We start from the raw sequence: 22,181 nt of genomic DNA, 5'->3' as shown, positions 1-22,181 counted from the left end.
TTAAACAATTTACAGTAATTAAAAGCACCAAAATTGGGTTAAAATTTTAAAAACCCTGGAAGGCCAGGCCAAACAAATACGTTTTAAGGGCTCTCCTGAAGGCTAATAGAGAATTCAAATTACGGATTTCTGCAGGGAGCACATTCCACAGCCCCGGAGCAGCTATAGAGAAGGCCCGCCTCTGAGTCGCCACCAGATGAGCTGGTGGTAACTGGAGACGAACCTCCTCAGATGACCTTAATGTGCGGTGGGGATCACGCAGAAGAAGGTGCTCTCTAACGTAACTTGGGCCTAAGCCGTTCAGGGCTTTAAAAGTAATCACCAGCACTTTGTATTTTGCCCGGAAACATATCGGCAGCCAGTGCAATTGTTTCAAAATAGGCGTAATATGGTCTCTCCGGGTTACCCCAGAGACCAATCTGGCTGCCGCATTCTGAACTAATTGAAGTTTCCGAACTACGTACAAAGGCAGCCCCACGTAGAGCGCATTGCAATAGTCAAGCCGGGAGGTTACCACCTGGTACACCACTGTTTTGAGGTCATCCTCCTCAAGGAATGGACACAGCTGTCGAATCAGCCAAAGCTGATAGAAAGCACTCCTGGACATGGCCTCCACCTGAGAAACCAGGGTGAGGCCTGGATCCAGGAGTACTCCCAAGCTGCGCACCTGCTCCTTCTGGGGGAGTGTAACCCCATCCAGCACAGGGAGATCTAACTCACTCCTCAGATTCTGATCCCCCACAATGAGCACCTCTGTCTTGCTTGGATTCAGCCTCAGTTTGTTCTCCCTCATCCAGCCCATTACTGCCTGTAGGCAGGCATTTAAAGAGTGAGTGCCATTTCCTGAAGATGAAAAGGAGAAGTAGATTTGGGTGTCATCAGCATACTGATAGCACCCAGCACCAAATCTCCTGATGATCTCACCCAGCTCTTTGAGGAGCGACTGTCACCAAGCTCCACCATCTGGGATCTACCCGAGAGATAGGAACGGAACCACTGCAAAACAGTGCCCCCTATTCCCAATTCCTCCAGGTGACCCAGAAGGATACCATGGTCAATGGTATCAAACGCCGCCGAGAGATCCAAGAGGACCAACAGAGTCACACTCCCTCTGTCAATTCCCCCGTAAAGGTCATCCATCAGGCCAACCAAGGCTGTCTCAACCCCATAGTCCATTCTAAAGCCAGTTTGAAATGGGTCTAGATAATCAGTTTCCTCCAAAACTGCCTGGAGCTGGTTAGCCACCACCCTCTTGATTACCTTGCCCAGCCAGGGGAGATTGGAGATTGGCCTATAACTATCCATCACTGAGGGATCCAGGGTAGCCTTCTTAAGAAGAGGTCTAACTATTGCCTCCTTCAAACAAGGAGGCACCCTACCCTCCCCCAGCGATGCATTTATGATATTAACTAGGCCATCTCCAACAATCTCTCTGCTAGATCGAAGAAGCCAGGTTGGGCAAGAATCCAGAGAACAAGTGGTAGGCCATACCGCTCCAAGCAGCTTGTCCACGTCATCAGGAGTCACAGATTGAAAATGATCCAACCTAACACTGCAAGAGGGATTTCTGGATACCTCCCTCACAGACCCCTCAGAAATAGTGGAGTCCAAGTCGGCCCGAATACAGGAGATTTTATTCGCAAAGAACCCACTAAAGCCGTCACAGCAGAGAGTTTCTGGGAGCTGATATGAGGCAGAAGGAGCAGAGATTATACTCCTCACCACCCGGGATAACTCTGCCGTATGTGAACCCGCAGACGCAATGCGCGCCGACCAAAAACGCTTTTTTGCTGCGCGCACTGCCACTGCATAGGTCTTCAAATGGGTTCTATGCCGCATCCTGTCAAATTCGAGCCGAGTTCTCCTCCACTTGCGTTCCAGTCGCCTACCAAGCCGCTTCATCCCCCACAACTCCTTGGTGTACCAGGGGGCCATCTTAGAAGCAGGCCCGGAGGGACGCTTAAGAGCGATAATATCTACTGCCCTGGTGAGTTCTCTATTCCATGTTCCCACCAGGGCATCGACAGAATCACCGGCCGCACCAACATCGAAACCCTTCAAGGCCTTTTGGAAACCTGCTGGGTCCAGCATCCTTTTTGGGCGGACCATCCTAATAGGTCCATCACCCCTGCAGGGGTGGATTGTGACCGTGATACCAACCTTAACCAGGTAGTGATCCGTCCATGATAATGGGGTAACCACCAGATCCCCCACCCACGGAACACCCCCCTGATCCAAACAGAAGACCAAATCGAGTGTATGGCCGGCAACATGAGTTGGCTCAAAAATTAATTGGGATAGGCCCATAGTTGTCATGGCTACTATGAACTCCTGGGCTGCACCAGACAGGTCAGTCCCAAAGTGGATACTGAAGTCCCCCCAGCACTAAAAGTCTAGGAGACTCCAACACCAACTCCGTGACCAGCTCCGTCAGCTCAGTTAGGGAGTCAGTTGGGCAGCGGGGTGAACGGTACACCAACAGAATCCCCAATCTATCCCTAGTTCCCAGCCTCAAGAATACACACTCGATATAGGTCAACTGTCTCACAGGGGCCCTGGTAAGGGAGATAGTATTTTTATGGACCACAGCCACTCCACACACACACCCCGCCCACTTCCCCTAACCTGCTCCACTATAGAGTAACCTGGAGGGAGAAGCTGAGCCCACACTGGGCCACTCGCCTTCCCCAACCAGGTCTCAGTTATACATGCCAGGTCAGCTCCCTCATCCATGATCAGATCATGAACAATTTCGGTCTTGTTTTGAACTAACCTGGCATTACAAAGGAGCAAGGTCAGGCTCTTTGGGTAGTTGGTGCTGCTCCCCAAGGCCTGAGAGTTGTCAGAACAGTTGGAAGTAGAAATAGTTACTAAATTACTAATTTCTCTTCCCCTGTAACGGCCAGCTGTTCTGCCAGTGCCAATCCTTCTATTCCCTACCACTACAGCAAAAGCTGCCCCAAGGCTGCCAGGCGCACCCCCTGCATCATCCCCCTCAGGAGAGCCCAAACACATCTCACTAACTAGGCCTGGCACAACTCAGGGTAGTAAAAACAACACTTAACCCAAAAAAATCCACCCACCCAGAAAACAACCATCCCCCAGCCCTCAGTCCCACCCCTGAAGGCCCGGCCCCAAAGGCTGGCCCCCTTTGGCGGCCGGCTTTGGCGGCCGCCTACAGGCAGGCCGCCGGCCATGCTGCCGGTGTGTCTTCAGCAAGATTTATGAGTCTTAAAGCTTCCCAGCAGCCCCCTCTGCCACAAAGGACTGCTGGCCGACACAGGTGTTGGTTGTCAGGCTTCTGAAGACAGCAGGCTGACAGGCAGCTCCTCGTCAGGGCAAGATGGTAACACAAGCCCAGAGGGGCCAGATGTAAAATCCAAACGGTGGAGGGAGTGGGGGGGGAGGAAACAACAGCCGGACCCTCAAACCTTTCTCCTCTTAATAGCATGACCTTCAAGTTCAAAAGTCAAAAGAGGGTAGTTGTGACTCAAATGGCTCTTCACATTCATTCCACAATTGTCAGTGCTGGAAAACTACAATGTTTGTAGCTCTAGCAGGCCTGGAATCACAAAAAATCACCTTAGTTAAGATAATTTTTTGTTTTGGCAAAAAAAACCCAACCCAACAAAAAACAACAACTTGCAGAGAATTAGTTTGCCTGTGCAGCTGCTTCTGTTCTGATTGGTTGTTTCCCCCCTTCCCTTCTTCTGCTTTAGTCAGACTTTTATTAGAGTTGTTATGAATATATATTTTAATGTTAGCAACATTAGATGTTTAAAAAAAAAAAGCAGGATACCAGTGTTTTACACAGCACATATCTTTGTGCCATACTTCTGCTCAAGGAAAGTAGTTTTGAGTAAGAAAGAATAAAATCCACTATCGGCAAGCATGCTTGAGTACAGGTAACCTTGCTCCAAAGCTGCTACGAGCAAGATACCTTTGACTTAAGTGCCCATATGACACTGCAAATAACACAGTTGCCCTTGCACAGGTATGTCAGTTCACACAGGCTGGCCAGTTTCCAAGGTAAGAACTGCATCCAGGCCAGAGCTAAAAACAATCTCTTCCTGCTCTATGACAACTGGAGTTGATCTCCAATCAGATCCCAGTCAGAAGCTCCAACAGTCCATGCCTGTTCTGAGCCTCTTCTGACCTCATTGGCCAATGCACAAGGATAAATGGTGTATAACTGTAACCCCCTTGGGGCAGGGACGTGTCCTCTTGCACTTGGTAAAGCACCATGCATATGGCACACACTGCAGGTGCTGGAGATAAAATACTTCTCTTTTGCAGCAACAGCTATATAGATTTTGTTTTTTATAAGCCATGCTTTTATTTTGCTCCAAACTTCAGCCGATTCAACTGAACACCAGCAAAAGTAGAGCAAAGTTGAGATGATCTTCCTGCAGGGCAGAATGAAAATAATTGCACAATTAAGAGTGGAATTATTTCTAAACTTGAAATCAATAGATTTTAGTAGGAACTGTCCATGTCTTCTTCTACCCCTCACCCCATAAATTTGCATAGTGATTTAAAAAAAACAAAGCCCTCCGGTTCCAGATAAGTACATCCATGCAATCTGATGTTTTTTAAAAAAACAAAATTGCCTTCCTTCTCAACAGGTGGCAGCATCAGTTGCTTCTACCTTCTGTTTTTGACACACACTAATTTGAATGGCACAGGAGGGGGCTAATCCAGTGGGGATGCTGGTTCTGGAGGTCCATATTCTTTTAATGCAAGAATGTAGACTTGCCTAAGGTTATCCAGCAATTTTAAGGCTGACAGTTTGAGAACCAGGACTTTTGAACTTGAAGGTCATGCTATTAATCAAGAAGCTGTATCATTCCGGGGTGCTTTTTTCCAGATCACCAGCCCAATCAAAGGCTAGGGAGACTTGAAGAAAAGAAAAGAAATAACACCACCCTGGCATTTTTCACAAAGGGCTTTTCATTCACATCTCCTTCAGAATGGAGATGTACATTCATGTATCGGCCAGATTTACTCCAATGTCCCCTGTGAGCTATCGGGGATCACTTCACACATGATTCGGGCTTTTCATTGCATGTTAAGAGTGTAGCCCGATTTATATCCAGGGTAAAAAAAAATCCACTCTTTGTGTTGGTTTTGGGGGGGGGGCAACTTCGATCTCACAGTAAAGCCTTGCAGTAAACTCACAGTAAAGCCTGCTGTGTGAAAAAAGCCCTGGAAAAACAAGACTTTCATGCTTTAAAATGGAACCAGAGATCTCCAAAGCAATTCAAAACTACCTGATGCATTTTTGCTAAGCAAAGAGAAATAGAACTGGACAAGATGAGAAGTAGTATTCGGTTTCCCCCAAAATCAATATTCCACAGAAGAAAATGGGATGTATGTGCAAAGTCTCTCTTCCCGCACAAGGTTATAGGAAAAAAAGAGAGTAATGCAACATGAAACCAGCCTTTTCAAAAGCAGTAGCACCGAGTCCCTACCCTGCTTGCCCATGAGGTTAAGAATGAGGCACAAGGCACAGCATCTCAGCTGAGGATGAGCTAGCAAATATTTGCTTACTCAGTCCTCTCATTTACATATAGGCACACAGCCTAAGGCAGTTCCTCTTGCTCAACTATTTTCGAGTGCCAATGAATGTGGTTTTTAAATCGGTTAAAGTGCAGATTTAAAAGACAACTAAAGCTATCAATTGCATTTGGGCAGCCTTGTTCAATAGGTATCTTAAAGTCTAGCACTGGTTACAAGATGAAGACAGGCAGAAGCAATTGTGTGCTCAGAGAAACAATGCAGCATAAAGGGGAGGACACCCATGTTCACGACACTCTTCTTCATAATCAAAACAAGAATGATACTGCCTGTAAGCAGCAGAATCTGTCTGCTGTGGCCCCACCCTAAAAAGCAACACAAAAATACAGCCCAGATGAGTAAATGAAGACATTTCATTCTTGTGTTGTAAGGTCATGTGAGCTTCAAATGAGTCAAAAAGGAAGAAACTCTGATTCAAAGCCTGTGTCAGTACAGACCATATACTTTTGCAAGTTTGAGATACAACAGCACATGACCTCTGTGTACTTGTATATGACACAGTATTTGAAATAGCATTACTGGGTAAATGAAATATACATGGCATGATGCAGCCCAAATGAATAATGTTAAGCATTTCTATAGCACTTGACTTGCAGGTGTTAAAAATGCTTCACATGAATAGTCTTGTCAATCACAGAGTTTGCATCCATTTTTATGAACCTAATTTCCAGTGCAGACTGTTTAGTGGTCCTTTATTCAGTCATTTAAGATAACAGGAAATAAGCAGGGGTAAGGAAGGGAAGTGTGTGTCATTCTTGCACACAAGCTTCTGCCCCTGCAGTTCCAGACACATGGTGAACGTAGAGGTTTGAAAGACACATCAAGGAACATACCAGGAAGAAAGCAGTAGAAGCTGAATCAAATCCAGCACGATCAAAGCAGCTCAAATCATGATTGCTGAGTAAGTCCTTTTTGGCATCTTTTGGACAACCTAAACTTTGTGGCAGATCCATAGTTGGATCTCCAGAAGAGAAATAATGGCCACCCACCACCCAACTGTTTGCTCAACTTTGTGCAACTGTGCACACGTTTTGTTCAAATACACATAGAACATCGCGCAGTATGGCAGCCAGTGCTTTCTCCTCCTTCTGTATCCATACCTGGCGGAGGTGTCAGTGGTTGCTCCTGCTCAGGTTGGGCCTCTCCTCTTCATCAGCTGCTTCTAATTTCCCAACACTCCCTGCCTCTTGAAAAGGCAAGGAGCAAGGAACAGAGCAACAAGAAGGGCAAGCCCACATTTCCTGTTGTGCTGTTCTTCACCATCTTTTCAAAAGGCAGGGAGAGCTGGGGAATTAGGAGTGGCTGGTGAGAAGACAAGCTCCACTTCCAAGACAGGTAAGTGGCAGTGGTGGTGCCTAGGCACCCTGGCCTCTGCCTTCTCCAGTCTGCTGTCTGAGGCAACTGCCTCACCGGGGCCTCTCTGGAGGATGAGCCCTGATAAGTGCAAACAAACTGAAGCTTAATCCAAACAAGATGGAGGTCCCCTTAAGCTGGGAGTTCCGCTGATTTGGTTGGTGATGCAAGACCCATCATGGATGGAGCCATACTCTCCTTGAAAAGATCAAATATGCAGTTGGGGGGGCACGTTCTCCTGGATCCAGGGCTGACTTTGGAGACCCAGGTTTGTTGGGGCCTATCAGGACCTGGACCCCTAAGAAAGCCTCCTCTAGGAGGGTGAAGAATAGGCCCTGGCTTGGCTTCCTAGCACTGGTCAGAGTCCCATAGGACAACTGGAGCTTGCCCTTACTTGCCCAAGAGTAAAGTAAAATCCATTGAATTCTAGAAGATAAGTGCAGCACAGAGAACAGAAAAATCAAGCAATACCTACCACACTGGGAGAAAGGCAGTCTAAGATATGCAACTTAGCATTTGCATAAAGCATAGTGCCAGAACTATGTACCATCCAAATGTAGCCAAACAGATCACCCACAAATAACCAGAAACAGAATTTTTTAAATATAAAAAATACTTTATTATAAAAAGTCCTGTATTTCATTTTTACTTTTCTTGTCAAGCACACATTTGAACGCATTCATCATACTCAAGTCCATACAAAAAGAGATGCCAAGGAGACTGCCTGTTCACTTGCACTTGTAGATCAACAACAGTCTCAGCTTTTAAAAGGCAGACCCAACTGGACAGAGAAGCTATTCTACAGTGTTATATACAACAAACGAGCCATGCCTATGGCAATTCTTCATGAATTCTTCAATTCTTTAGGATGACAAGTTGTCCCAGAGTTCAGCGTGTATCTCTACTGTGCAGGTATGTTCCTTCTTCTCCATAGGCTATTTTTTATGCAAACAGTACTCAGAGAGATGGAGATATAATGGCTTGGCAGCACAGTCTTTGACAAAACACTAACACCAGTCACAGAAAACCAGGCTTTCCCAGCAGTTGTGGCACAGAAAGCAGCTCCACCAGGCAGCTGGAACATGATTTACCTACCATGGGAACCTCCATACAGCAGTCCCACGTTGACCTTGAGCTAGGAAGAAAGAGAAAACATTACTGGCTCATGTCCACATCTGGAATTTACAAGAGTATATCAGAAAGCTGAGCGCTCATTTGGATCAAAGCCTAACAGGTGGCGACGAGCATTAGTGACCACCCAGTCCAGTCCACCCACCCAATATGCAAGTCAGGCTGTGTACTGTTTGCACAGTGCAGACATCAGCTCTCACATTCACTGCTAGTGATGCTGCTTCAGTAAACAGGTTCAGAAGTACTCCAAGGTTCTTGTTTTTCTAGCTTCACTGTCTGCCTTCAACTGTGTTTATCAGGGGTTGGTCTAAGCTGCCCAGTCTGCAAAGAGAGCCCTGCTGGTACAAGCTAGAGAACTTTGCCCCTCTAAGCAAAAAGGATATAAACAGTTGGATTCTAGCCAGACAACCCCAAATATTCCCACCACCTTCAGGTGTTGACCATTGCCTCAGACAAGTTAAAAAAAAACCTACCACTTCCTTGCCCACTCTTCATGCCTTAAAAGACCCTGCATTGCTATTAAGTGGCACAGTAATATGACAAAAGTAATTTCCAGCAATTGCCATGGGTGAGCTATGCTATCACAGGAGTTTAAAACTTGAACAATAAGGAGGAGATAACCTTAACTGGGGTTTTAAAACTGTTCTTGTCAGCTGGTTTAATTCACTAAACAGACAGGCTGCCCCTCACCCCAAGTTATCAGTGTATTTTTTTGCACAGAACATAATCAATCTATGGAATTCTCTGCCACGAGGTGTGGTGATGGCTGCTAGCTTGGATGGCTTGAAAAGGGGCTTAGACCTGTCCTCCATGAATTTGTCTATCAATGGCTACTAGTCTGAGGGCTATGAGGCCACCTCCATCCTCAGAAGAAAGATGCCTCTAAATACCAGTTGCAGGGGAGCAACAGCAGGAAGAGGGAATTCCCTCATCTCTTGCCTGTGAGCTTCTCAGAAGCATCTGGTGGACCACCTTGGGAAACAGGATGCTAGACTAGATGGGCTTTGGGCCAGATATAGCAGGACTGTTCTTATATCTATACCTGTCCTTCAATGAAACTATCTCAGTGTTTCTGGGTGGAGATACCATCCTCTCCCCAGAACTGTGTGAGAGAGAAAGTCTTCCTGATAGTATGGCAATGCATAGGAAAATTGCCTCTTTTTTTTTTTTAAGGCTGGAAGACAAGAAAAGGATGAAGTGAGGGCCTATTGCCAGGATAGGCAATGTGCAGCTTTCTAGATGTTTCTCAACTTCAACTCCCATCAGCCTCAGCCACAGTTTATTACAGCTGGGGATGATGGAAGTTGTAGTTCAGCAACATCCGGAGAGCCAAACATCATCATCATCATCATCTTTACATTTATATCCCGCTCTTCCTCCAAGGAACCCAGAGCAGTGTACTACATACTTGAGTTTCTCTTTCACAACAACCCTGTGACGCAGGTTAGGCTGAGAGAGAAGTGACTGGCCCAGAGTCACCCAGCAAGTTTCATGGCTGAATGGGGATTTGAACTCGGGTCTCCCTGGTCCTAGTCCAGCACTCTAACCACTACACCATGCAGGCTCACATTGCCTACCCCTGGCCATTATGTTATGCTGGTTTTGGATGTTCACAGAGGGCTCAGATTTTCTGCTAGGTAAGAGATAATTCAGCCTTTTCTTGCCTTCCACCCCTACCACACTCCTTTTTTAAATTATTAAAATGTTCTGAAGCCATTTTCCTATCCATTATAGCTGTAGAAGATTTAAGCCCAGCCTTTGTCTCAAAGCAAGCCCACGTGGGGGAAAGAAAAATGCAGAAGCATTCCCTCCATGTTTGCTCTACAAAGGCTGTTCCTTTTAAAAACTTAAACTGCTTCCTCAGTAGCTGATTCGCTGCCACCACACCCTAATTATTACAGGGTTTGCCCCCCGTGGATTTGGGTGAATGTCCAGGGAGAGCCTCCTTCCCTTTTCTATGAGAAAAGTCCAAAAACCCTTCCACATGCAGGCTACATGTGATTAACACACTTGGTAGAGTGAGTTGCTGAGCAATCAAACTTGAGATGTGTTTGCACCAAAGTAAAAACCCCTTTCCTGAGCTAAAAACCCACTCAGAGGCAGGCAAAATACAAAGAATACAAAGAGAAAACTTTATTCAAAATACTACAGACTGCTTCAGTCTGAGGCTTCCTCAGCTTTTAGTTACAGGAAAAAGGAACACTCAGTAATGACAAGAATACTTCAAAAAGCACCCTCAGATGATATTGGGGTGGCACCCTTGAAAATGGTGGTAACCCAGTTGCAAAGAACATAAATGTAAGAAAATTCCAAAAAGCACCTTTGAGTCTACAGAGACTTTTGCAATGCCCTAGTTGGAAAGGGGCGCTGGCTTGTTTTCCTTGTCTTAGTTACATTACAAAACAAAACAAAACAAACCTACAGAAGAACAATTTGTAAGGATTTGCAAAGCACAAAAAGAAAAGCAAGATAACATGCTCTAACTACAAATCAATCCTTGACTAAGCCTTTCCAAAGCCAAAGCCCTTGCTTCCTTCCCCCTTGAAATTCACCCTGAACTCCAAGAGAGATTCAAGCTTCCTGCAATCTTGTCTCTCAGGGATTTGCAGATGTCCTTCCATGAGATAATTCTTCAGGCTAGCTTTTGACCACGAGGCAGCAAAAGCGCCATTGCTCTTCCTCACTAAGCTTTCCGCCATCCTCTCTCATCCCCCTCCTAGCTCCTTCTGAGCACAAAGACATGCTTCTCTTCCCACTGCATGGCCCTCAAAATCTCACCCACCATGTGCTGAGTTGCTGTCTTCTAGCCTGTTAATCAGGCTCTTTACTCTTACTTTTTAGGGTAAGGGAGGGCCGATTGCTACAATAGCAATATCAAGAAGACTGTGTGTGCCCCCCATCTTTCAGCATAGCATCTGCACACTGTGTCTAAAAAGAGAGTGACCAAAATACAGACTAACGAGGTGCTGTTGCAGCAACAGTGCACATGTGCATTGGGGAGGGACAATTTGTATCAATCTCCTCTTCCCTCTGAAGCCAACTGTGATTCCTGAAAGTATGTCCTTGAGGGTCACACAGCTCTCAGGGATATATTTTTGGGAGTTATAGTCTGCTTCAGATACAAGCACAGCATTAACTGCATCAGCACTTCGATAGTGGCTGTTGCCCAGTCAGCCCAGTTCCCTGAAGAATTTTGCTGCTACTGTGATGTTGAGGAAAACCCTCTCTGCACTAAAGTGGTCTTGAAAGATTAGGACAACCTCAAGACACGTGGAACCTAGATCCCTTTTGAATCAGAGAGACTACGATATTCAAATCCCAAAAAGGTAAGCCCAAAGCAATGAGACCAAGGTAAAGGTAAGCCCAAGGGACAAACTGGATGTGACAAGGGTATGACCCAACTTGGGAAAGACTTAAGGGCAGCAGGTGAAAGAACCAGAGCTGAAGCCTTCCTTGACTTTCACACTTCTCATGCTCCACAGGGGTTACTTTCCATTTCTGAGCCCTACTGAGAGAGAAAAGGGCAAAGCAGCGGAGGTGAAAGTGCAGGCTCGAAGAGGATTCAGCTCCTGCTGCCATCCACGCTTAACAAAACAAAACAACCCTCACCCCAATTTACATTAATTTGGCAGCAACCTGAATCTTGCCCACCACTGCCACAATGGCTAGTTTGGGCACATGCTGCCATTTGTTACAGTCTGTGCAACCTCTTGGGAACCAGTCAGGGAGACATAAAGCTTTGTGCCTCTCAGAAGCAGGAAAATGGTTTGTTTGGAGAACATTACATACTGCTCAGGGGACAGCTGTCCCACAAAGAGCACTGCCTAAGTGCTTTTATTCTATTATACAATGACAGCCTGTAATAGGGGAGTGAAGCAAATGGACAAACACAGCATGGAGCACCCATGGGACAGTACATCCAGAACAGACGGAAGCAAAAGTCTCAGGAGCAAAGCAGTGTCACCACAGCAGGGTCATGAGAAAGCATCTACAGCCAAGCATATAGGCACAATCCCCTCTCAGGAACTGAAATCAGCACAAAAGGTGTCAACAATTATCTCTGTACTATTTTATAATATTATAAAATATTGACAACCATTGCACATATAATGCATGTCTCTGATTCGAGATGCTAGTATTTTTAAAGTAGGAGTGCTATTACACCACTCATTCACCCACAACATTCAGCACTGAACTGCATAAAGCAATGTTTGTCAACCTTTTAAATAACAAGTACCACCTAACTTCTGAAAAATTAAGAACTACCCAATTTTTGCAGTGGCTTTTAAATTTACAGGGATGTTGTGTTTTATGTTGGAAGAAGGACTGTGTATATAGCATGATGTGGCAAATGGCCAATCTAACATGGGTGGGGTTGCCACCTTTTACACCAGGGGTGCACAACTCAAATGTACGTATGTATTTCAGCTAGAGATTATTATATTGACCAAAGCTATGAGGGCTGAACCCAGTGTTGTGCAAAGCACAACATGCCAAATTATTGCTGGAATATGTAGAGCACTGTGTATTGCACAGTGCACTAAATTTATTTGAAAAGGAGGAATGGGCAAGGCAGAGAGACAGGAAAAGGTGGCGAGAGAGAGAGAAAGAAAGAGTAATTCTGGGCAGTACCCAGCAAAAGACTAAAGCAAAGGCAAGCAGGCACTCTTCTCTTCATCCTCCTTGGTGGGCTTTCCCCCACCCTCCCTCTTGTCTGGTGCCCCCTCCTTGTGTCTTGCGTACCAAGGATGTGTACCACACAATGAGAAGCTATGGCATAAAGGATCTCAATACCTCACCAGTTTGTAACTGAAATCCACTACACTGAGGGAAGAGTTCAAAGGCTATCTCTTACACAAATCACTCTGAATGGGGGCCTGTCCCTTGAAAGCCAGTCCTTTATTTTGTTATTTTCAGACTGGCACAGACTGAATATAACATGCACTCCATGGATCTAAATATTCTCTATTGTCCAGGTGGTACTATAAACCAGGATTAAATGGATGTACATTACAGCTTCAGGTAATGGCCTAGCAGTTGCAAACGCAATGCGTACTTGATGGGAGGGACCATGAGAAGATAAAGAAATTGGTATTGGAAATCATAGCAAAGATAACAGGGTACACTTGGCCTTAGTCATCAACTTACTGTAAACAAACAAAGCAAGAGCAAGCCATATTGATCTTGTGGGGAATTTGATAACAGCTGGAACATGTATAGCTAAAACTTGAAAATCAGTAAATATAACTTTGGAAAGAGTGGTTGCAAAGATAATAGGAAATTATGTTTATGAACAAACTGAAATCATGAAAACTAGAAGAGGAAATCAGGAGTTCAGTGAGTTCTTTTGAAAAGACATGGAAAACATTTCTTTGTTACTGGAATGTGGCAGTCAAAGAAGGACATGAAGCCCTAATGTTGTCATTATTAGATGCGTGCAGACCACATACCATGTTTATACTGTGTCTTTAAATAATAAATTATGGATTAAAAAAGAAAATGCAACCTGCACCTCATACCGTGCAAGTGGCAGTGCAAGAGTCTTCTCCACCCTAGCTACACACAGATACCAGAGCTATGATAGCTTTCTTCAGGCATTATTGAGATACTGTTCTTGTACAGTGTTCTGGGAGTGCACCAGCAAGCCCCACCCTGGTGCTGATGCACTGAAAAGCTTCACCCCTGCACTGTCCATGGTTACAGTGTTTGTCCGAAGAAGCAAATGCTGTAAGTGTGAAGGAGGAGGTTTCTGTGATAGAAACAACCTCCTTTACACTTGCAGCCTTTGCCTAGAATAAAGAGCTCAGCAGGAAGAGAACATGCAGGCCACTGTTTATCCAGGAGGTAGAAGTCAAGAGACACACAATTTGGTTCTGAAACAAATACTTAAAAATCACACCCAACTGAAGGAGTGCTTGAAGAAGAGCATGCGCAAGAAAATTAGTGCTTGCGTGTCTATCTCCCTCCTGCCCTTCAGGCAAAGCTTCTCAGGGACGCTTACAAAGATTAATCAAAACAATAAAAATAGCTCAACAAAAAGACAATAAAAACTGAGCAGCAGCATAAAAACACAAAACCAGTAAAACCACACACTAGAAGGAAAGAAAAAAGGTTCACATGGCACTGAAATGAATACAAATTCAATGCCAAGCATAGCTCCCTAGCGAGGCCATTCCATGGAATATCTCCCTAAGGAGGCCATTCTCTGCGCACCCACAGAGTCAAGGTCCTCTCATGAGTCTCCTCCACCAGTTGAATCTCAGATTCGGTGAGTACCAGAAGCTTGAGTCTATGGAGAATTTACTGCTCTTAAAGCACTTGCACTTGGTGAGGGCAGGGGAAGGTAGAGGGGAGACAGATCTCTATTCAGTTGTGGAAAAGAAAGCACAGAATTGCAAAGTCACTAGCAAAACATTTAACATCTGGGTGGTACCCGATAACAGGAGACGCTCTTAAGCAGCCTGTGATGTGCTATAAAGGCAATGGAAGTGACTCATGCAACTAGAGACCTTTCGCTGAGCGTAAAAGACAATAATGATGGATTTAGTGAGTCCCAGCAGATTTCGGATTCTGTTCTGATGAAGTCAAGCCCATTTAGAGGTCAGCATTGTCCCCAAATAGAGCATATATTCAAAAAGTGGTTTTAACAAAAGTATATATTAAAGTTTCCACACAACTTAAAATATAGAATTATCCCTAGACAAGGACTAGGTTGGGAATCTCAATTTTTATACAAAAATGGGTTGACATCCAGACTAAGTTACTCATGGGTAGGCCCACTAAAATGAATGGGACAAGTCAGTCATGATTAACTTGTCCAATTAATTTCATGGAACTGCATATGAGTAATCTAGTCTGCATATCAACCACAGTTTGCACAGTTTCTAACTTCCTTATTCCAGATCCTTAAGTTAGTTTCAGGATTTCGGTACCCTGTGGACAGCCACATCTTGATTCTCAGAAAACAGAGTGGTTCAGTGTTGTCTCCAGAAGACCTGGGGCCATTAGCCTGCCTACAGTTGCTTGGGTTGAACATCTGAAGAAGCCAAGTGTGACATCAATAACGCAAATCATCATCCAGCAGGGGAAGAGGCAAGGCAAGACCAAGTTATTTAGAAGCAGGAAACTGCTGCCTAGGGAAACTGACAATTTACATTCACTAAGCTAAAAGGGCTTAGCATTTTCTTCCCAGAGGCAATGAAATTTTTCACAGGAAGAGAGTGTGTAACTACTCTGCAGAAGCAGAAGCTGTGTCTTCTTTGATAGCAGTGCCAGTTGTACTTGCAGGGAAGAGGTTAAGTGCTAGATATGACAAAATATTACTGATTTGCTCTAAACAGTGGTAATAAACACCTTTGTGGCTATGTTTGCCTCAAAGTGGGGAAAATTAGCTTCAAATAGGTGCAAACCAGTATACAGCTATGTTAACCTTGAAGTGCTAGGGAAAGTTGAACTTGGCATAGATGCACTGGAAAGAGACAAAAGAATATAGACACTTGCCTTGAGAGTTGCTTTATTGAGGGGTAAAAGAATGAGAAAAGAGGGTGATTAAAGCAAAGATTAGCACCTAGCAAATTAGCTGAAAGCATTCTTCGCATAACGGGGTTTGTGGACTCTCTGGTAATGGCTTAGGTTGCCCCTAATACAAAGCACATATAGAGGCCATTCTCATGTGCAGCCTAACCCGGGGAAGGGACACCCAAGTCGGTTTAGGCTGCGTGTGAGAACCACCATGCTTGATCCCAGTGGGGCAGCACTGCCTATTCACTATTTACCCCAGCTGTTAGCCGAGGTTAGGGGAACGAGCACAGACGGCTTCCAGGCCAGCCCGGCCACACACAGGCCGGGGAAATCCCCCAATGCAAGTGTCACACGTTGCATTGCGGGATTCATGGCGGCTGGGACAACAGGTTCCGGTCGCGGATCCCTCCACCCTGCTCCGTGCTTCCTGGATCAGGACTGCTCTTGTGGGAGCGCACTCCCAGCACCAATCCATCAGTTGTCTGCGGGGAAGGTCAACATTTTGGAGCTTTCCTCACCCACCCGCCCACCTGTTCTTGGCAATCATGGGAATCACCCCATACTGTGCAGGGAAGGCAGCCCTATTTAATATAGTAGGGGACTAGGCTATTTTTTGAGTGGTGTCAGCTCCGGGCCACTCAACCCTATTGTCATATTTATTTATCTGAAGCCTTTGTATCTTGCCTTTTCATCCATATCAGCGGCTTACAAGAAGTCACTACAATAGTAATGTTATTTACCTCTCTCTCTCTCTCTCTCTCTCTCTCTCTCTCTCTCTCTCTCTCTCTCTGCAGGCTCTTCCAAATAGGACAACCAGATTTTATTTGTTATTCTCCTTCACCCCCAATAACATCTCTTCTGAATTGGCTGCAAGCAAAACATAGCATCTGATAACAGGAACATAGGAAGCTGCCTTATACCGAATCAGACCATTGGTCCATCTAGTTCAGTATTGTCTTCACAGACTGGTAGTGGCTTCTCCAAGGTTGTAGGCAAGAGTCTCTCTCAGCCCTGTCTTAGGGATGCCAGGAAGGGAACTTGGAACCTCCTGCATGCAGATGCTCTTCCCAGAGTGGCCCCATTTCCTAAGGGGAATATCTTACAGTGCTCACACATGTCTCCCATTCAAATGCAAACAGATGCATTCAATTGCAAAAAGGCAGAGGAGAGCTGGTCTTGTGGTAGCAAGCATGACTTGTCCCCTTAGCTAAGGAGGGTCTGCTCTGGTTGCATATGAATGGGAGACTACATGTGTGAGCACTGTAAGATATTTCCCTCAGGGGATGGAGCAGCTCTGGGAAGAGCAGAAGAAGGTCCCAAGTTCCCTCCCTGGCTTCTCCAAGATAGGGCTGAGAGAGACTCCTGTATGCAACCTTAGAGAAGCTGCTGCCAGTCTGGGTAGACAATAATGAGCTAGATGGACCTATGGTCTCACTCAGTATATCACAGCTTCCTATGTTCCTATGTTCCAAACCAGGGTGAACCCTGCTTATCAAAGGGGCCAATTCATGCTTGCTACCACAAGACCAACTCTCCTATGGGGCATGGGGAGAGAGAACAGGGCCATCTCCTCCAAAGGGCAACAGATCTAAAAGCAGCTCTTCCTCCCCACCTCTTATTCTGACAGCTGCAAGGATAAGATGGCAAAAAACCCTACATAACCTGTGACAAGCCCAAGAGTCATGTCAAGCTAGAATTCACTGCTCCTTGTCACAGTTTAAGCTAGCTGGGAACTGCCTACATACATATGATCAGATAACCTGTACCGTACTAGGCCTTTTGTCACCCAGGCTTTGAGCTTGGAGGATTCCTTAGCTCAGGGTATAATTAATATTAATATGACCAGTAAGGGCATTGCTTAAGTAAGGCTTAACAGACCCAGTATAATGGAACAGAGTGCCTGCAGCCTGCCTGGAAACTGCCCTATTACCAAGAAGCCATGGCTGAAAAAGGGAGTATAAATATACGAAAGACATTAAATAAAATAAGACATGCCCCTAATAATCCAAACATAGAAGGCAATACATCAGTGGTGACAAAGACACCTGATAAACATTCAGGGGCATGGACTGCTCTTTATTTCAGGGCCGCAGTGAACACAGGGTCTGAGTTCAGAGGTGGGCAAACCTGGCCCTCCAGCTCTTGTTGAACTACAACTCCCATCAACCCCAGGGAGTTGTAGTTCAAACACAGCTGGATGGACAAGTTTGCCCACCCCGGCTTAAGCCCTGCTTAGCTACAAGGAGGCCCAGCCAGTGAGGAGGAGCCTGGAAAACCCCCATGTTCACTCTTGTACAAATAAAAGTGCCGAAGCCCCTGCGGCTTGCCAGGTCTCCGCTCCCTTCGCCTACAGACCTCTCCAAGGCTGTGTCTGTAGGGGCTCCATAACGAGAGAAGGGCATCCCGCACATGCTCAGAGACCCGCCTCTCCTCGGAGCATGTTTCTGAGCACCTGCGGACTGGAGTACCTTTCCTACCTTTTCCTCTCCTTTACATTTTCTCACAGCTGAGAAAGGCGTACTTTAAGCTCGTATTAGACGACTCCCCCCCGCCCCCCAACGAGGAGAGCTCAGAAGAACTGAGCTGGTTACCTGGCTTCTGTCCGGATGTTTCATACCAGCCGCTCTGCCGTCGTCCCTTGCCCGGGATGCGCAGCCGGGCGGGGGCTGCTAAGCTCCAGAGGGCCCGCCGGCCCGCCTGAGGCTGCTACCGCAGCGCCCGCGCGAGGCAAAGAGGGCGCAGGCGCAAGCCAGCGGCGGCGGCGCTGGGACAGGCGCTCGGAGAGTTTGGCTGCCAGGCGAAGGAAGCTAGCGCGACTCCGAGTCGCGGCTGGGCTGGGGCGCACCCCGAGAGGCAGCTCTTCGTCCGGCACCCCGCGCAGGTTCCCCGAATACCAGAACAGCCAGCAGAGCAGCGACAGGAAGAGCAGCAGCGCCCCGGACAGCACTAGGAAATCCTCATAGGAGTGTCCGGCCAGCTCGGGTTGCCCCACGGCGCCCGCCAGCACCAAGGCCAGCCCAGCCGCGTCCAGCACCAGCGCAGCCACTAGGAAGACCGCGCAGCGCCCGTAACAAGCGGGGGCCATGTCCGGACCGGCGCCCCATGAGTATGAAGTGACAGGCGGCGGCAGCCAAAGTCCTGAGCCACGCCCGCTCAGGTGAGGCCCTTGGGCCACGCCCTTCCACCTGCCTGACAGCCGACCCACCTGTACACTTCAGTTTGGACCAAGGGCCGCCTTCTAGTTAATATTCCTGGGGGAGAATTAGTCCGTCTCCACGACCGCCGCCGATGGGCTAGTAACAATCGCGCACATGTTTATGTTCATCCGCACGTCTTCCTCCAGGGTGCCTAGGAACAGGCTCCCCCATGTTAGCCTCACAACACCGCTGTAAGGTAGGCTAGACTGAGAAAGTCTGGCCCGAGGAGGTCGCGCAGTGAGCTCTTAATGGGAGCGGAGAGGAACAAACTATTTATTTAGTATGTTAGTAGGTGCTAGGCTGTTTGTTTTTCATTTCCCAAATAGCAACAACGAGGGTTGCTAGGAGGAGCGGGATCACAGACAGGATTGTAACAGGGGGCCTTGGACTTTTTGCCCCCTCGCCCCCGATCCGGATTTCCAGTCCCTCACCACTCCCCTGCTGTTTGTCCCCAGAGGGAAATTCTCATCGGTACCTGGTGACTCTGGTCCAATTATCCACACACACTGCAATGATTAGCGCCAGTTAGAATCTTCGCGTAATCTCATTCAAATATAGGAAGTGGGCGGGCGCCGTGGAAACACCTCGCATTTTTGCCGCTTTTAGTCTCTCTGTTGTAAGACAGGCTTGACATCATCAAGTACACAGATCTTCAGAGTTTATTTTGGGGAGCAGCTGCCTAGCCCACACTTCCTTTTATTCACTGATCCATGCCACAGTCTTGGTAACCGCCGTTCTGTGCTCACCTTTGCAAACATAGATCAAGAATCTCCCATAAAGTGAAGTTGTTAAAGAAGTGTGGAAAAACCACTCCTTTGTCGTTTTTTCATCAACCTTGTTAGATGTAAAATTAGAGTGCTGAAAGAAAACTAATCTGTGTTAAATAATCTTAAATGTGTATACCTTGGAGGAAGAGCGGGATATAAATGTAAAAATAATAACAATAAAATAATAATAATAATATACCCTTAGTCATTCTTGTGTTGTGCTTCTGTTTAAACCAAAACTTTTCCTATCTGCCTGGTGAGGGTGGCTAACCTCTCATTCCTAACCATAGGTGGATAAGTTTCTTAATTTTCATGATGGAGAAAACCTGGAAAATACCTAAGGTTCTCACATCCTTTGCTGATGATGAGTCATAGAAGTAACTGTGTTGTCATATCAGATTGTGAGGAAAAATGTTTTTGTGAGGGAAACATTGCCCTTTTTTAAAAAGTAAACAGATAACATAGATTAGTCTCATCATTGGCCTGACTTCAGATACCTGTGTATTTTATTTTTTAAAAAAATACAATTTAGCTATCATGATGATGGCAGTTATTATCCCTTGCCCTTTGACGTTGTGAACTTCTTTGCCTTTCCTCGGGGCATAGACATCTCTTCGGTAATGTTTATTTCTACTGGGTTATTCAGGAGTGACTCTAACCAGGTGTCACTGGAGAGCACAGGAGAAAGCCTGTACAGGTGATTTCCTGTCCCCAAAGTCCAGACAGAAGAGATTTGCACACAAAAAGATAAGCTGGGAGAAGCAATGTTGACAAGCTGAACCTTTAGCACAGGGGTGGCCAAACTGAGGCTCGCTCTTCTGCTGTTGCTGGACTGCAATTCCCATCACTCTCAGATGCAATTCCTTGCAGCTGGAGGGGTGGGACTTGTAGTCCACAACAGCTAGAGAGCCTTAGGGTTGGCCACCCCTGCTTTAGAACTACAAAGCAAGTTAGGTTCACTCAAGGCACCCACTGCTCCAATTGGTGCCTTGCTAATGGATCTGCAGACAGAGCTTCTTTCTGTTCAGTAAAAGCACTGAAAAGTTCCTTCTCTGCTGTTTTTGGTTGAAATATGATCTTCCCGTGTCTCCATCCCTTCCTGTAACATCTTCCTCTGGATGGAGGGTATATTTCCAAGAAGTGTGCATGTGATGTGTGGGCTGTTGGGGGAGCTAACCAATGTGATTGATCTGTCATACACATTCCTCACTTTTACTCTTACATTTTACCTCTCAACTGTTTTTGTCTTGCCTAGAAAACCTTAGTCTGTCCCTAGCATTTAGCAGGAAAACATGAAGAACTAGCTTTTCTGGGGGAAGGGCATTGAACATACTTTGAAGTAAATGAAGAGAAAGAAATACTCAAGCCTTTTGCTTGTTTTAAGCAACACTTAGATGTGGGACTCCAGCACAGTCAGTTTTTTGAACAAATATTCTAACTCCAGTGTAATTAGAGGTAACATTGTGAACTGGTTGAAAATAGTTTCCTACTCAGGCCAGATTCAAGGTTTCTGGGGACTGCAGACAAGAGACAATGGTTGGATCATTTTAACCAGTATGAGGTGGAAGAAGATATTATTGAACCAAAACCATGGGGGTATTGTAGAGCCCTTTGCTCGGATTATGTATGTAAGTGAGAGTGTCACTGTCAGAACTGTGGATGCTGTAATCCCTTTTATTCAAATCCAGAACAACAAGCTGAGACTGACACAGTCAAGGTGAAGTGTGCCCTCGAGTGGGTGTCGACTCCTGGCGATCACAGAGCCCTGTGGTTGTCTTTGGTAGAATACAGGAGGGGTTGACCATTGCTTCCTCCCGCATAGTATGAGATGATGCCTTTCAGCATCTTTCCTGTATCATTGCTGCCCAATATAGGTGTTTCACAGTAAACCTGCCTGACTGATTGGCAAAGCAAATGAATCTTTATTGATTCAATAATCACCCTGTTGCAAAGCAAACTGCCTCAAAAGTATTCTTTGCGATAGCCATGGTTCTGAAGTTTGTTTCCAGGGATGGCCTTATCCAAAGGGATAAGTCTGTACAGTTGTGTAATTGCATGCTATCAAATGCTCAGAGTATTATACTATTTTGCTTAATGAAACTAGCAGTCATCCAAAAGCTGTTCCAGTATTGGGGGTCATTGAACATCTGGGGATGTTAGGGCATGAATTATGGTTTTCATGGATAAATTATTGACTTTAGTTTCCTTTCTAAAGAATACCAGAGGTCTGCACGATACTACTCACATTGTTCTAGTTCTGAGCTGAGAAATCAATAACAGATCACTTGAAGGCTATTTGCTAGATCCTGGTCTCTTTGATTGAGAAGGAAACAAAAAAGAAATGTATCCCTGATTCCTTAGCGAAGCTTTTTCTTTCTCCCATGGTTGCATTAGCATAAAAGTTTTAGTTAATAGCTGACAGGGCACCAAACACTGGGAAAATTTATTCAGAATGACTCCTATTGTGCTAATGTTCTGCCTGCCAATAATTTGCCACCTGCTAGGGAGCATTCAGTTTCATGGGGAGCATTTCACGGGCTACAAACCTAGCCATATGCCAAATACAATATTGTTACTTCTGTAGGTTTATATATGAATTTGGCATCTCTTTCTCCATGGCCCCTGAGTGAGGGTT

At 45.9% G+C, this 22,181-nt stretch overlaps 1 protein-coding gene across 1 annotated transcript; it reads right to left on the bottom strand.

The window, feature by feature from the left end:
* Positions 1 to 7,525: 7,525 nt before the first annotated feature.
* TMEM238L (transmembrane protein 238 like) lies at positions 7,526 to 18,761 on the bottom strand. The gene is made up of 2 exons (XM_053299745.1): positions 18,174 to 18,761; positions 7,526 to 8,065 (listed from the first exon to the last, which is right to left on the bottom strand). Exon 1 carries the CDS (start codon positions 18,665 to 18,667, stop codon positions 18,194 to 18,196), a length of 474 nt encoding a protein of 157 aa, XP_053155720.1. The 5' UTR covers positions 18,668 to 18,761; the 3' UTR covers positions 7,526 to 8,065; positions 18,174 to 18,193.
* Between the last annotated feature and the right edge of the window lie 3,420 nt (positions 18,762 to 22,181).

This window comes from Hemicordylus capensis, chromosome 2 (assembly GCF_027244095.1).
Source record: "Hemicordylus capensis ecotype Gifberg chromosome 2, rHemCap1.1.pri, whole genome shotgun sequence".
Taxonomy (NCBI): Eukaryota; Metazoa; Chordata; class Lepidosauria; order Squamata; family Cordylidae; genus Hemicordylus; species Hemicordylus capensis.
Note: the sequence above shows the minus strand (reverse complement) of the source record. Positions and strands in the feature narration are given on the sequence as shown.

Coding starts and splice junctions, on each gene's coding strand:
- TMEM238L (XM_053299745.1), bottom strand. CDS start 18,667: ATGGCCCCCGCTTGTTACGGGCGCTGCGCGGTCTTCCTAGTGGCTGCG.